Source organism: Macrobrachium nipponense, chromosome 8 (genome assembly GCF_015104395.2).
Source record: "Macrobrachium nipponense isolate FS-2020 chromosome 8, ASM1510439v2, whole genome shotgun sequence".
NCBI lineage: Eukaryota > Metazoa > Arthropoda > Malacostraca > Decapoda > Palaemonidae > Macrobrachium > Macrobrachium nipponense.
This window is the reverse complement of record NC_087203.1, coordinates 5,104,545-5,119,301: the sequence shown is the minus strand read 5'-3', so window position 1 is coordinate 5,119,301 and position 14,757 is coordinate 5,104,545. Positions and strand designations below refer to the sequence as shown.

Here is a 14,757-nt window from a genome sequence, read left to right as displayed (position 1 = left end):
TTGACCGCAATATCTCCCTCTGGAGATATATTTAGCATCGCTGTTTCACCCCCAAACACACCAGCGGTCATTCTGAGTGCAACGCCAAGTCAGGAATGTCTGACCACAAAACCTGAGTCAGACATAGTACTATTATCCCTCCCTCCATCCCTCCCTCTCCAGGTGCAACGGGAATGCTCCCAAGGGGACTATCATTATTATTATTATACATACATTTCAGTTGTCACGTATTATGCTATAGTTATTTCTATTATTCAATCTGAGACTCGTGTTCCTTTCAGGGAGGGTATCGCACATTTTCTTGTATCTTTTTTTTTATATTAACGTAAATGTGATACATACATACATACAAACATGCATACATACACACGCACACACACGTATATATATATATATATATATATATATATATATAATATATATATATATATATATATAATATATATATATAAAATCTTATATATATTAAAATCTGTAGGGTGGGGTTTAGCTTGAACTGTACTTACTTTAATGTGAAAGCCCAGCACTTACGACGGAGGTTGTTCCACTGTGATCAACAATTTTGAGGCCATGTTTATGTCTCTTTTACTGATGCTACACTTCTCGCAGGATGGGGTGAGGGGGTATCGAATAAACTAGCCTCTCACGAGGCACAGTTCCCAAGACAAACAAAAATAATCCCGATGGGCTCCTGGCAGGGTCTCTGTGTTACCTGCCCACCAGAAAACATTTTTAACTCTTATTATCATTATTTATTAATAATTTATTATAATATAATTCAATAGACGTGGTTGTTCACATGGAACAAGCAAGGATAATCACTTGGTGAGAAAGCTTCCAAAGAACAGAATGCCCATGTGTGAAGGAGAGAGAGAGAGAGAGAGAGAGAGAGAGAGAGAGAGAGAGAGAGTACCATAATTCATAGAAAATGGTCGATTTGGGGTTGTAGAGGGAAAGAAATATCCATGAATAAGGAAGAGGAAGATGAAATTGGAGTAGAAAAGAGGTAAGAAAGGAAAGAGAAAAGAAAGAGGTGAGATAAGAGACTTGCAGATTCGCCATTCCTCCACAGCGCTTCTTCCTTTCCCTACACTGCACAGAGGCGGGCTCATCAGCGTCCTTGTTTCGCTGCCGATCTTCATCTCTCCTCTGACTCTCAGGAGACGAGAGTGATAAGGCACAAAACGAGAAACTAGACACAAGTGAGACAATAATATTGTATATATCCTCATATTGTAGTATAGAATACTAACATATCGGTCAGTGTTTTGTTTTGGAAATCAGCTGATGGCGAATACGAGTTTATTTTGCCATATTTAACTCAATTCTCAGCGAATGTTCTTGATCCTAGTTAGCATAAAATGAATATCTAGATACTTTACTTTTATGGGACAAAGTCATTTTTTGTTATACGACGTGTTTTTAAGCCGAAATTTGACTTTAATGCGTCTCATTGTGAACTAGTTATTTTTTTCATTAATAGATTGCGTAAAAATCGAGTGATTCTGTACGTTATTTTCACTTGTTTTCGTCGTAATACGAGCTTTACGTTATTTATCTTTTATCGATGTGTAAACAACAGCGAAATGTGCTTTTTGAATCATGCCCAGTAGTTTTGATTAAAATAATTTTCTCTCAGTTTTATCTACGGTTGTGTTTGAATTCTTATCAAAGTTTGGGAGTTTTATCCATGTTGCCGGTGCGACGATCTCACAGCAAGTAAAGTTATTACATAAAATTATATCAGTCCTATTCTACATAACATTATTTATAACAAAACTACAGTAATTGTTTACTAATGTACGATAGTTGAAGTACAAGCAAAATGGATGTTGTTATTATCGGATTCGGTTGTACTTAGCAAAAAAGTTATTTCTCGTTCGGTTTTTCATGGCTGTACACATTTATGCAACGGGCATAACATTAGAACAACACTTCCATCATTCTCTTGAACTTTTTTGAATTTATTTAACTTAGAAGGTGGCATAAAGATATGGAGGTAAAGAAGTTAAGTGATTGTAATTTGGCCTCTCTTAAGTTTAATATTTAATAATTTGGCGGGATAATTCGTAAACAAAATACGCAGAGCATTATTTGAACTACCGGGCATTTAACAACGGACACACAAAGTTTTGAGTGCATTTTCGGGTTTTGAACTGTGCTGTTCAGCAATTTTTCGCGATAAAAAAAAATAGATAGACTCGCGTTGTCAGGATTTTTTCGCGTTTACGAAATTATAGTTTTGTTTACGTTATCGCGATTATCAAACACGCGGATAACAAGAATTTACTGTACATATATGTGTGTATGTGCGTGTGCGTGTATTGATAAAGTGGGCCTCAAATGTAGAGTCTGATATATACGTAATGGTGCGGAACATCTGCAATTATATTAGGTGGGTCCTCGCTAAATTATATATATATATATAGATATATATATATATATATATATTATATATATATATGATATATATATATATGGTAAAAAATGTTCTGTTACAACAGAATTCCATCTAATAAAAGGAGCCCATAAAAACGCAAAAATATAGAAAGTAAGCACTATATTTCAGAGACTGCTGTCTCCCTCTTCAGGTAGGTAATGAATGTGAAAAGGTACAGAAAGGGCAGTATTTATATCAAGAGGTCCATCCACAGGTAAGCTGTTTCACTTGGTCACCTCAGTTGATAAATTCTCTTTAATCTTCTTAAGCCTTGTTGAAGGAAGATTTTATCTATATCTAAATCCCAAGTGCCCTTTATGATGTTTATTACCTTTCTTTGTTATTCAAGGGCGACTCCACCATTTGGCTTTTGTACCGACATTTGCTACTATAAATTATGCATGACAAATTCCAGTTTATTCTGTGGTGTTTAACCAAATAAATAATATTAACCACAGAATAAAATGGAATTTGTCATGCATAATGCATAACAGCAACTGTCGGTACAAAAGCCAAATAGTGGAGTTAGCCTTGAATAAACAAAGAAAGGCAATGAACATCGCAAAGGGCACCTAGGATTCAGATATCATAGATCAAATCTTCAATCAACCAATGCTTAAGAAAGTTAAAGAGAAATTAACAACTGGGGTGACCTAGTGAAACAGCTTACCTGTGGATGGACCTCTTGATATAAATACCACCTTTTCTGTACCTTTTCTCATTTATTACCTACATGAAGAGGGGGACAGCAGTCTCTGAAATATAGTACTTACTCTGTATATTTTTATTGTATACACACACACACACACACACACACACACACACACACACACATATATATATATATATATATATTATATATATATATATATATATTATATTATATTTATATTTATATTCCATTATCTTTTGAGTTTCTGTTCATGAATCACTCTATTCAAATATTCAAATCAAATTCTGTTAATGATCTGGTCTTATAATTCTAATAGAATTCCCATATTAATGTAGGAGGGAAAATGATATGAGAAAATGCCCCAAGTTTAATGATAGGACAGAGAGAGAGAGAAACAGGGAGAGAGAGAGAGAGAGAGAGCTGTCACCCCACTCTTAGGATTTAATTTCCTCTGTCACTAAAGGGGGCATAACAATCGCTATTTATTATAACTTGGTATACCACAGAATTTGGCTACTGTAAATGGAGCCATTACAAAGGCTCCTCCTTCCCACTACAGTGCCCTCAGAGCCGGCTCCTCAAGGTGCCGGTGGCAACTGGGGCAGTAGGCCGAGGTGCCATGTGCCAGGGATCTCCCAATAAAAAGGAAGAAATGTGACCAATAATGGAGAAAAATTATAATAAAAAAACCAAAATGTTAAACTTCTCGAGTGCAGTAAAATTTCATATTTTCAAGAATCTGATGATCAATTCTGTATGTTATGGTAATCAAACAAGCTGAAAAACAACTGACAAAGACAAGAAAATTTCCACGACCGTCAGCTTGTAAATCTAAGGCTAACATTTTTTTTTTTTTTTGGGGGGGGTGGCGTTTAGGATAATGAAAGTTTTTCAGCATCTGTTCATTTCTTCATACTTTTTATTAGGAGCAAATTCGTGACATCTACAGTTCTTATAAAGGCGAACTTGTAGAATACGGCTTCTCAGTTTGTTTAGATTCTGTACAGATTTGAATGTCTCATTCTTATGATTGTTTCTCCTTGTTTTTAACTTGCATTAGATTCTTAATTCGCTTTCTTTTGTTTTGCACCATGAATGCATTATGCTAATTTATCAGCATTTGTTACCTACCTCACTAAGACTGATTATAGATTTATTTGTAAGTCATATATAAGCATAAGTCATGTCATTTCTTGCAAGCTGTCCAATTATTGTTAACAAAAAATGTATTATTGTTCAGTGTTTGTTGAAAAATAGTAATTTATTCACAGGAAAAGATGAAAGCTAGATACCGTAAGAGTCTAGAAAAATCCGCCTTCAGTTTGTGCCGCTGCTCTACCGATTTGAATGCCTCAGTCTTGTGTTTGTTTTTAGTTGGGTTTAACTTACTATATAATCAATTCACTTTCTTTTCCTTTGTCCCATTTTGTCAGCATTCATTACCTATCGCAATGAGTTTGATTATAGATTTATTTATAAGTCACTCGCTGAAGTGTCACTTAATGAAGTGCTACGGCCTCTGTAGCTTACACTGTTCTGCAGAGGCCATGGTAGGCTACAGATACCTGGAAGATCAGCGTCACCATACCTTTTGACTTTCTCTCACTCAGCCATCCTCCACCCAGTGTTTGTTTGTAACAATGTGAGATTTAACTACGTCTCTCTCCTAGTTATATCGATGGAAGGATCTTGAACATTGATGCCGTGTTTGAACTGATTTCTTTAGCTTGCATATATTGTAAAAAAAAAAAAAAAAAAAAAAAATTCTACATTTTTCAGTTAGTCTCCCTTGTCCAGTCGAAAAATAAAAATTGTATGGGCTTCGAAGTTCAGCTTGGCCGGGCACCAACAAACCTAAGGCCGCCCTGATTCAAAATTATTAATGGTGTTGCGTTTGTTGTTGTCAACGCAGGAGTGGGGCTGGTGATGAGGAAACTTGGCGCCTCGAGCAAGCCCACCGTTGAGCTCATCAAAAACAACGACGAATGGACGCTGAAGACTTCCACCGCCATGAAGACGACAGAGGTCAAATTCAAGATGGGCGAAGAGTTCGATGAGACCACCTACGATGGAAGGGAATGCAAGGTGAGAGAGAGAGAGAGAGAGAGAGAGAGAGAGAGAGAGAGAGAGAGAAAAGACTGTTTTGAGGGGAGTGGGGGGTTTACCAAATATTTCAAAATACTCCTCGCTGCAAGTTCTCTTGTTGCTTGTCTTATAACTTAATTTGCTGAGAGCGCTTGTCCATCAAGTTCACCTGGAAACTTTGACAATTCGTTGTGTATATATTATTGTTTTTCCCTTTTGCAAGGGACCAAACAGTAGGCTTTCAACTTTATCCTTTTTTTCATGTGGAAGACCAAATTCACCGTTGAAGACGGGAACAAGGTGATCCAAGTACAGAACGCTACGAAGGGCAAGAGCGCCAAGTACATCAGGGAATTCACGGACACAGAGATGATTATGGTAAGTTCTTCTTTGACATCAATGCCTCGCTCCGTCAGAGATTCTTTTGGACCTTTTGTCTGATCCATCTCACGTATAATCCATGCTAAATAATAGTAGCTCTGACAGTAGTCCTTATGACACAGAGAACGCAGAAAATACATGAATAAGAAATAATAAAGAAAAAAAGATGAATTCTTACAAATTTCGTCATCTTTTAATGGAGCATGATTATTGTCTAGAGGCTTTTAGTAATTAACCAGTCCTTTCAGTTTGTATGTTGTTCCTCCGCTGTCGTTAGTTTGCTTAGGGACAGTCATTCTAATCACTTTAGATTAATTCTAAACTCCTCATGTGTCCGCTCGCTCTCCATCTGAAATATACGTGCATGTTTGACGTCTACATGCGCAGAGGAGGATAAGAATCAAGTGAATAAAGTTCACAGCTCCGGCACCTGGAATAACAATAGCTGTTCATTTGCGACTAGGCGTTTCATCACACTGGGATAATTACATATCACGTCCCTGTCAGACAAGACAACCTTCCTCAAAGGTAATGATCTGCAATCAGGAGGAGGAGGAGGACGGACAGGGAAAGGAAGGAAGGGAGGAAGGTCTCTTCTTCGGTTGCTCCTCCTGACTGACGCTCATCGCATCTGAGAAACATGGTGGAGGGGTGACTGGCATCATTACAAAATGATTAGATCTCTCAACATTCACTGCCTCTACTTCTCCAATCCCCGCTTCTTGGTTACTTGGCCCAAAGATCTTTTCTTACACACACACCACACACACAACACACACACACACACACACATATATATATATATATATATAATATGATATATATATATAATAGATATATATATATTACTTATATATAATTATATATAATATATATATAATATATATATATAAGTAGTATTCTAATAAAGGTGAGATGCAACATACTAAAATAGTTCGTTTTTCCTAAAATATACTTGTAAAACATGGGTGCGTCTTATATGCCGGCAAATACGGTACGTGCATACACACACACACTATATATATACATATAATAAATATATATATATATATATATATATATATATATATATATATATATATATATATGTGTGTGTGTGTGTGTGTGTGTGTGTGTGTGTGTGTGTGTGTGTATTTGTGTATGTGTGTATACACGTACCGTATTTGCCGGCATATAAGACGCACCCATGTTTTACAAATATGTTTTAGGAAAAAAAAAAGAACTATTTTAGCATGTTGCATCTCACCTTTATTCGAATTCTATTTTAAAACGATTTCTTGAGGAAAAAAGGTTCGATTGTGTGCATGAAATATAATATTGTGAGAGTATACTGGAATAAATTATAAAATCAAATGTAAATTTACACAAACCTTTGGAGGAAATCGATAGAATTTACCATAACTAAATAAAACTTGTGTTACTTTCGTAAGTATATTTATAATAAGATATTGAAAATAAGTGGAATTATCAGTCTGTTATTACAAACTTACGAAAAATTGCTTATGGTACGTCGGCAGTTAACCTGTCAGTCATTTTCAGTTCAAAAGCATAGCGCGGCCTGGTGGCCTGTAGTGGTAACACATAGACGTTGTTTATTTACGGTAAATTTAATTTAGTTTCCTTTAAAATCGAGCGTGAATTTACATATGATTTCATACTTTTTTCCAATAACATAATATACTGTAAAAATTGGGATTATTTTCAATGTTTTACTATTGGCAACAATTTTTGTGCTTGCCCGCTATGCTCGCTCTCAATCCGCAATACGGCCGCATATGACACAGGGCAGTTCTTTGGTACATTTGAAGAAAAATAAAATGTCTAATACGCCGGCACATACAGTATATTATATAATATATATATATAGATATATTATATATATATAATAAATATATACATTTATCACAAATATGAAGCCACAGACACACACATATGAAGCCACACATATCGTTAATATCCAGTTCACAATACCTCAGAAATAACTGACACCTAAGAGGAAGTGGAATTGATAAGTGTATCTGCCCTGGCCAGGACTTGAAGTTGAGTCCTTGGCTTAAACACAACGGCAGACAGATGCACTCATAGTTAAGATCCCCTGTAGCAATGGTGGGAGGTATGCCTTAAGTACGGTTAATTCTATATCAGCTATTTGTGGCTTACTATTTGGAAATATAAAGAAATTAATCTTGAAATAGCCACAGAATCCAGAAATCGGGATTTGCACAGCTGAATACATGGTAGCCCCGGTATTTGATGAATCCTCCTTAATTGCCAGGGTCTAATGAAAGAGCGGGTTCAGTTGGAAGGGAATTTCCTCGGTCGGCAAATGATGAAATGACGATGAGGATCAAAACCAGAGAAAAGTCTTCCGTTAGCAGTGCTCATTCGCCAGTTCCCAGAGATTTCCATTCGTGTAACTGAAACTGACCGCCAACTGGTTAATGAACATTCTAATATTGTAAATTGACTTCCCGGTACAAGGCAAACCTCCGTCAAGTCCCCCAACGTCCCTTGAGACGGCAGCAATGGTTCCGTAATGACAGTTTTGGATTGCAGCGGCATTTCTTTCAGCTTAGAGGTGAATTGCAACAATGGCTTCGTTACTATTTGAAAACTGCAAAGTAATTCTTTGTTTTATATACATACATACACATACATACATACATACATACATATATATATATATATATATATATATATATATATATAATATATAATGGGATTCAAATAAGGGGCTGACTGTAAGCATACGTGGCATCTGAGGTGTATTGGCCCTCAATGAAATAGGCACTTGTGTACAGTAATGAAGTATCACATCGTAATTAAGAAAAGGATAGTAGGAAAGAAGCACGTAACGTGAATCACACGAAAGAAGGGCGCCTCTCAGGAGGAAAGGGACCCAGTGCGCCTGTACTGAATCAGCGGTGCCCATATCATCCACGGCCAAAAGTGGAAACGATGCACCGGAAAGATGACTCATTGAAAGCAGTGCGACAGTTCTCGAGCGTTACTAAACCTGAATGCTGTAGTATTATTGTAGACTAAATTAAGGTTACAGTGGGAAAGTGGCGAGATCCGTTTCCGAAAGAACACCTGTAGGAAAGAGCAACGAACAACGTAACCTTCGGTGCAGACGATTGGGTAAATGATGTTGAGCAACTGGTTTTTCGTCGGGCTGCTTTCGTGAACGAAGGGAGCGAAGAAGTTTTGTGATAAGAGAACTTTGTGCCTTAAGATAAACTCAAGACTTCAAGAGACCCGGCCTAAGATGGCTCATGGCCCATGCAGTCTTGTTAAGGCAGTTCACGTTCTGAAAGTTTTAAGCTATTCTTAGGAATGCTATGGAAATCTGGAGGGTAATTTGAGATCTAACAAATGCAAATTTGATATGATGTATGCTTTCACTAGCTACCAACCACTCACTCTCAAGGGAGAGGATATGCGATAGTGAGTCTTCCACTTCTCGATTGTTATCTTGATACTTCAGCCCAAGAATGACTTCATCTCTCTCGACTAATATTTTTCAAGTACCACTCGAGGTGTTCTTATCTTTCATCATTGTTTTCTCTGTGTAACTTGACTTAAGTCTCAGATAACCTTAACAAAGTCCCGGCTCTCGCACTGACCTTCAGTTGCTATGGAGAAGATGAAGAGATGTCAAAGTAGTGCCATCTCTGGCACTTCAAGATGCCTTATCTTCATTTTCTGTAACCGTTTATTCATAGTTGTTTTGAAATGTATTCTCCGTATTCCGACGAGAAGGTCTCATTGCAGATGCAGAGATAATTCTATCTTAGTGCCAAAAACCTCCACCTTCTTCTTGCGCCTAATTCCCTCCGCTTGGTCTAAGTAATTCTGCCGGCAAACAGTCATGTAATGAGCATAACCCTCTCTCCTGCAGACATGTGAGTGCGATGGAGTGACTTCGAAGCGAATTTACAAGCGCCAGTGAGAGGCTCAGATGGCGCACAGCCGAGTGCACAGGAGGACCACCAACTTTGCAGCTCCTCCTTCAGTTAGTTAGTTGTCAGATCTCAACTCATCCCGAATTCTCTTTTGCCTTACAGGAACTTTTCTTTATTCTCTTGCAACAATGCTGACCGAGTTTTTATAACATTTTGATGGTATTATCATCGCTCTCTCTCTCTTATACACATATATATATATATATATATATATATATATATATCTATATATATATATATATATATATACATACACATATATATATATATATATATATATATATATGTAATTTCTTGCTTTTTTCCGAATTTAAGCCATCAGCAATAGATGTAACATGAATATGCCATATATGTAACATACTAGCATTTTTCAATTTATACTACAAGTCAAGAGTTTCATTAAATAAAGAATTACTATTTTGTTCCTAATGAGCAAAATTGTACATAAGATTTTGAATATCCTTTTGTTATGATTACGTGTGCGTGTATATATATGATTACAATCAAATTCGTAAGTTATGTATGTATCAACACCACGAGTGAAAAAAACAATAAGAGACAGTGTAGATCCTGACATGATTCGATTTCATTTCTAAGCTATTGACGAAGGACTGATACATAGTGCTAGAAATCACAATATATGTGCAAAGGAAACAATAGTTTTTAACTTGTGGCGATGTATGGTGCCTATATGTATATACGTACGTGTATATATATATATATATATATATATATATAGATATATATCTTATATATATTTATTTATATATATATATATATATATAAAAATTATATATTAAATAAATTTATATATATAATTATATATATGTATATATGTTATGTATGTGTGAATGTAAATATTTATGTAAACAACGCATAATTCGAAGGAACAGATGAGAGAAAATAGCAAGCAGTAAAGTAATGGTTTATTTCAGGGATAAACGGTCATAAAGTAAAACAAGAAAACACACAGGTGACTGCAGGAGTGTGTAGATCTTTTTACTTGATAAGAACAACGCAGAGAGATAGAATTTGTAGTCAGTGAGAGACAAAATTCTTATACAATCCTGGTAGTCATATAAATGAATAGTTATCTCTATCATACACTTATGAAATAAAATACTATGGGAATAATAAATTTGAGATAGTAGGAAACTTAATGAAAAAACTACCCTATTATTAAAAATTACATTTATGGATGTTACGAGAATTCTTGAGTTGAAATTTATTATACTTTCTGAGGCAGCCATGTTGGAAATTTATGATCCGTCGATTTTTGCACAACAGGTGAACCATTTGCATCTTCTCCCAGACAAAGACTCCAGTTCTGGAAAACTGTCAACATTTGGCTAAACAAGTCATATCAAGTGGTTCAATAAATTTAACTTCAAAGTCCAAGGAGGACCTGTTTTATAAGGGTCATGACTGATATCGAGAGAATAGAATTTAGGCCGAAGCTCAAGCGCTGGGACCTATGAGGTCATTCACGGCTGAAAGGTGAATTGACAGTAAGAATCTTTGAAAGGTGTAACAGGAGGAACACCTCCAAGCAGTTGCACTGAGCCAATTGTCAGAGATGATAGAAAGTCAGATGAAAAAGAGAGAATATGAATGGAGGTACAGTAAAAGGAATGAAAAAGGTTGCATCTGTGAGACGCTGCAAAGAACCTTAATTAATCCCCTTAGGGGGATGATTAGTATTAGAAACTTTATATACATGCATACATACATACACACATACATGCTTATACGTCGCTTGATGGTTCAGGGTTCAAAAGTTCCTGCACTTCGTTGTTACTTAAGGAGGCAGCGGCGGTTCGAATCCCACTGTTGGCGACGACGCACAAGACAAAAGATGAAACTTATTCCCGAGTGAGCCACATATGTAACGATGTGATGGCTTCATTTTTGCAGTTACAAAAAGTCACTTTTTATGCTACAGTAATAAAATAGACTATACATAGGGTGACCATTTATTTGACTTGCGAAAGGGAGACAAAAGTATATACAGTAAGGCCATGCACACTTGCACTTATGTTGAGTCGTTATAAATTCAGAAGTTTAATACATAAGTATATTCAATTACAGGTGCTGATAAATGAGAAGGTCTATCAATCAGTGTTTTTATTCAGATATTATCGCTGACATTTTAAGGTCTATCAATTAGTGTTTTTATTCAGACATTATTGCTGACATTTTAAACAGAAAATTAGTCTTTAAATTTTAAGGAAAATTACAGACATTATTTAAAAAGAAAAAAATTCTTACATCATTCTTTGGCGTATTTTTGGCTTGATTTGAATTTTACTAAGTATATTCAATAACAGGGGATGATAAATTAAGTTTTATCAATGACATTGTTTTTATTCAGACGTTGTTTATTGCTGACATTTTAAACAAAAATTAGTCTCTAATTTTTTATGAAAATTGTAGTAATTACATAAAAAAAAGGAAAAAAATGCCTACGTCATTCTCTGGTGTACTTTTGGCTTGATTTGGTCTCTATTCAGGATATTCAATAACAGGCAATAAATTAGATCTGTCAGTTAGTGTTTTTATTCTGACCTTCTTTCTGACCTTTTAAACAGAAAATTATTCTTTAATATTAAGGAAAATTGTGGACTACATAAAAAGAAGAAGAAAATTTTACATCAATCTTTGGTGTATTTTTGGCTAGATTTGATCTTCTTTAAGAGTGATGGGTGAGTTCTAAGATATAAATTCATTAAAGTCGCTGCAACTCAAGTCGAAATTGCATTTCACTATTAGTGCCGACTTCAGTGTAGATACTTGTAACTGGCCTTTTTCTGGTGTCCAGAAGTTGTTCATTTAGGAGAACACTCTCTCTGCGGGAGCATTGGAATGAACAGTTCTCTTTTTTGCTCTGCCATTTTCATTCTCAAATCTTTTAAAATGCAATTAACTTCCATCATTGAAACTTTTTGGGATTCGATTTTTATATTGTAATCATGGAACACTGTACTCTCTGACTGTGTACAAAATAAAGCCAAACTTCAGCAAATGGATCATCAAAAAACTGCTTAAGAATGGTTGGGCATTTATCCTGGGACAAAAAATAGGTCTTTAATGGTTTGAACAGTTTCAGAATCCTCTTAATAGCTGGTCGTAAAGCAAGCCACCTTGTCTTCGTATATCCTAATAAGTTTTGATAGTGCACATCAACATTTTCACAAATTTCTTTCAGCTGCTCCACTCTGACTGTGTAGATGTAGAAGAAAGAAAATATCTTCCCGATTATAGCTTCCACACCTATAGTTGGACAGTCAGTCGCAGCTTTGATACAATTATTCAAGATGAGTTGTGTAGTTAACACCAATTAATTTTCTACCTAGAACTTGTTGCATTCTGTAAAAGACTAGTTTTGCCTCCCCTTGATGATCCACCAAAGTTTGCAGTTCGTATTATCAGCACACAAAGCCAAAACCTTAGCGGACAGTTTATTGGAACTAAGAGATCCTTGTATATAATCTGCAATAATAGCACTTGTTTCTCCCTCAAGATTTTTGACCTCCAGTACTGTGACCCTGACACCATGGCAAGGTGAAAGTACCTAACCAACAAGGGACATAGTTTGATATTTCCATAATTTGAGCAGTCACAACATAAAGTAACACAATTTGCGCAGGACAAATCAGCATTTAAGTGCTCTAAGGCACCGGGCAGGACTATTCAAAATCGCCTCCGTTTTTGTTCTGGTACAAGCAAACGTACTATCAAAACACTTCTTAATGAGTTTGGAAGTGCAATCCATAGAGCGAAATGACAAATTGTGTTGAACTGAATGATATGCCCATGTTCCTTCAGCGGCTGCCAAATTCTGTTACTTTTCTCCAAATCTGTCCTTCTGTAGGAATGTGGTCATCGACTTGCAAGATGAGGCGGATGCATCGGCACGCTTATATGTCTGTCGGTCTTTATGCGACGTTCAATATCCTATTTTCTACCATTCGCCATAAAAAAAGATGATGTACACGTTATGCATTTGACATCACTTTCAATTTATGTTTTCTTTATGAAAAGATATTCTTTTTTAAAGTCTTTGTTGAAAGTAGCTTTCCTTTTGGTTGAATTGATTACCATAATATACGTACTACATCGTGTGTCAAGGGTTGGTGCGTACTAGCTTGGGCAATACATCATCAACACAGACATGGACAATTGTAGGATCAGTTGTTCACTGTATAATACGTGTACAGAACGCACATTTGTTCCCGTCTTCTTCCATTTGTTTAAAGAAAACGGAGCATCATGCGGTGTATGGGTTAATGTGGGAAACCATACAGATTTGGTAAAAGAAAACAAAAAAAATCAGCAATTTATATAACTAAATACATATGCAATGGCAGGAGGGAAAATATGGAACATAAGGCTGAAAGGGGAACACTTCGGCGTCCCCCCAAGACAGCAATTTTTTGGGGGATAAAGAGTCAAAAAGAGGGACTGTTCCCCTCAAATGGGGACGTGTGGTCACCCTACCTATGAACAACGTTTATGCACCTTTTCACAAAGATACATTGCTTAGATATTATTATGGAAATAAGAAGTAAATACTTGTTTAAAAGAGAACACACATCATTCAACACATATAAGCTTAAACTTGAAACATTCTTCTACAGCCTCGTTACTTGATTCAATATCATTCTAGATGTCATGATTTCCCTGTTTAAGAGTTGAAATTATTCTTATTCCAAAGAACGTTCGACAACGAACGAAATATATAACTAAATCAAAAGGTAAAAGAGTAAATTTTGATATTTATTTCTACAGCTTAATTTTTGACAGTTTATCGTCCGTCTCCTCTGCAAACTTTCAGTGAAGCGGTTTTCTTTTGCTTTTGCACCGAAATTGTCTGGTAAACAAAATGTTACGATCGAAAGGCTCAATTCACGTTGTAGTGACTCATCGTCCTTACTATATGAAAACGGTTGCATATCAAGCAAAGAGTGAAATGTGCCAGCTGTTATGTTATCTCCTTTGCAATTGTCATCTACATTATATTTTGATCCCATGAGAGGACTATCTTTTCCTAAAAGATGACACCTAATTCTGCTTCACTGCAACTGTCGATGGGTGCTGGTAGCAAGCTCCCATCTGCCGTAAGCAGGCAAAGAAATGCTCAAGTCCGTCTTGATTTAGTCTATAATGTTAATATATGTGCTATGTCGAATTTATCTTTTACTGTGTAGTATTTG

The 14,757-nt window shown here is 36.0% G+C and overlaps 1 protein-coding gene across 1 annotated transcript in view; it reads left to right on the top strand.

Moving 5' to 3' along the window:
* LOC135222600 (fatty acid-binding protein-like) overlaps positions 1-9,992 on the top strand; it is a 19,219-nt gene extending 9,227 nt beyond the window's left edge. The window contains exons 2-4 of the mRNA XM_064260688.1: positions 5,026-5,198; positions 5,469-5,576; positions 9,481-9,992. Coding sequence (XP_064116758.1) covers positions 5,026-5,198; positions 5,469-5,576; positions 9,481-9,531 — 332 coding nt within the window. The 3' untranslated portion in view covers positions 9,532-9,992. The remainder of the gene's footprint in view (positions 1-5,025; positions 5,199-5,468; positions 5,577-9,480) is intronic.
* The last annotated feature ends 4,765 nt before the right edge of the window (positions 9,993-14,757 follow it).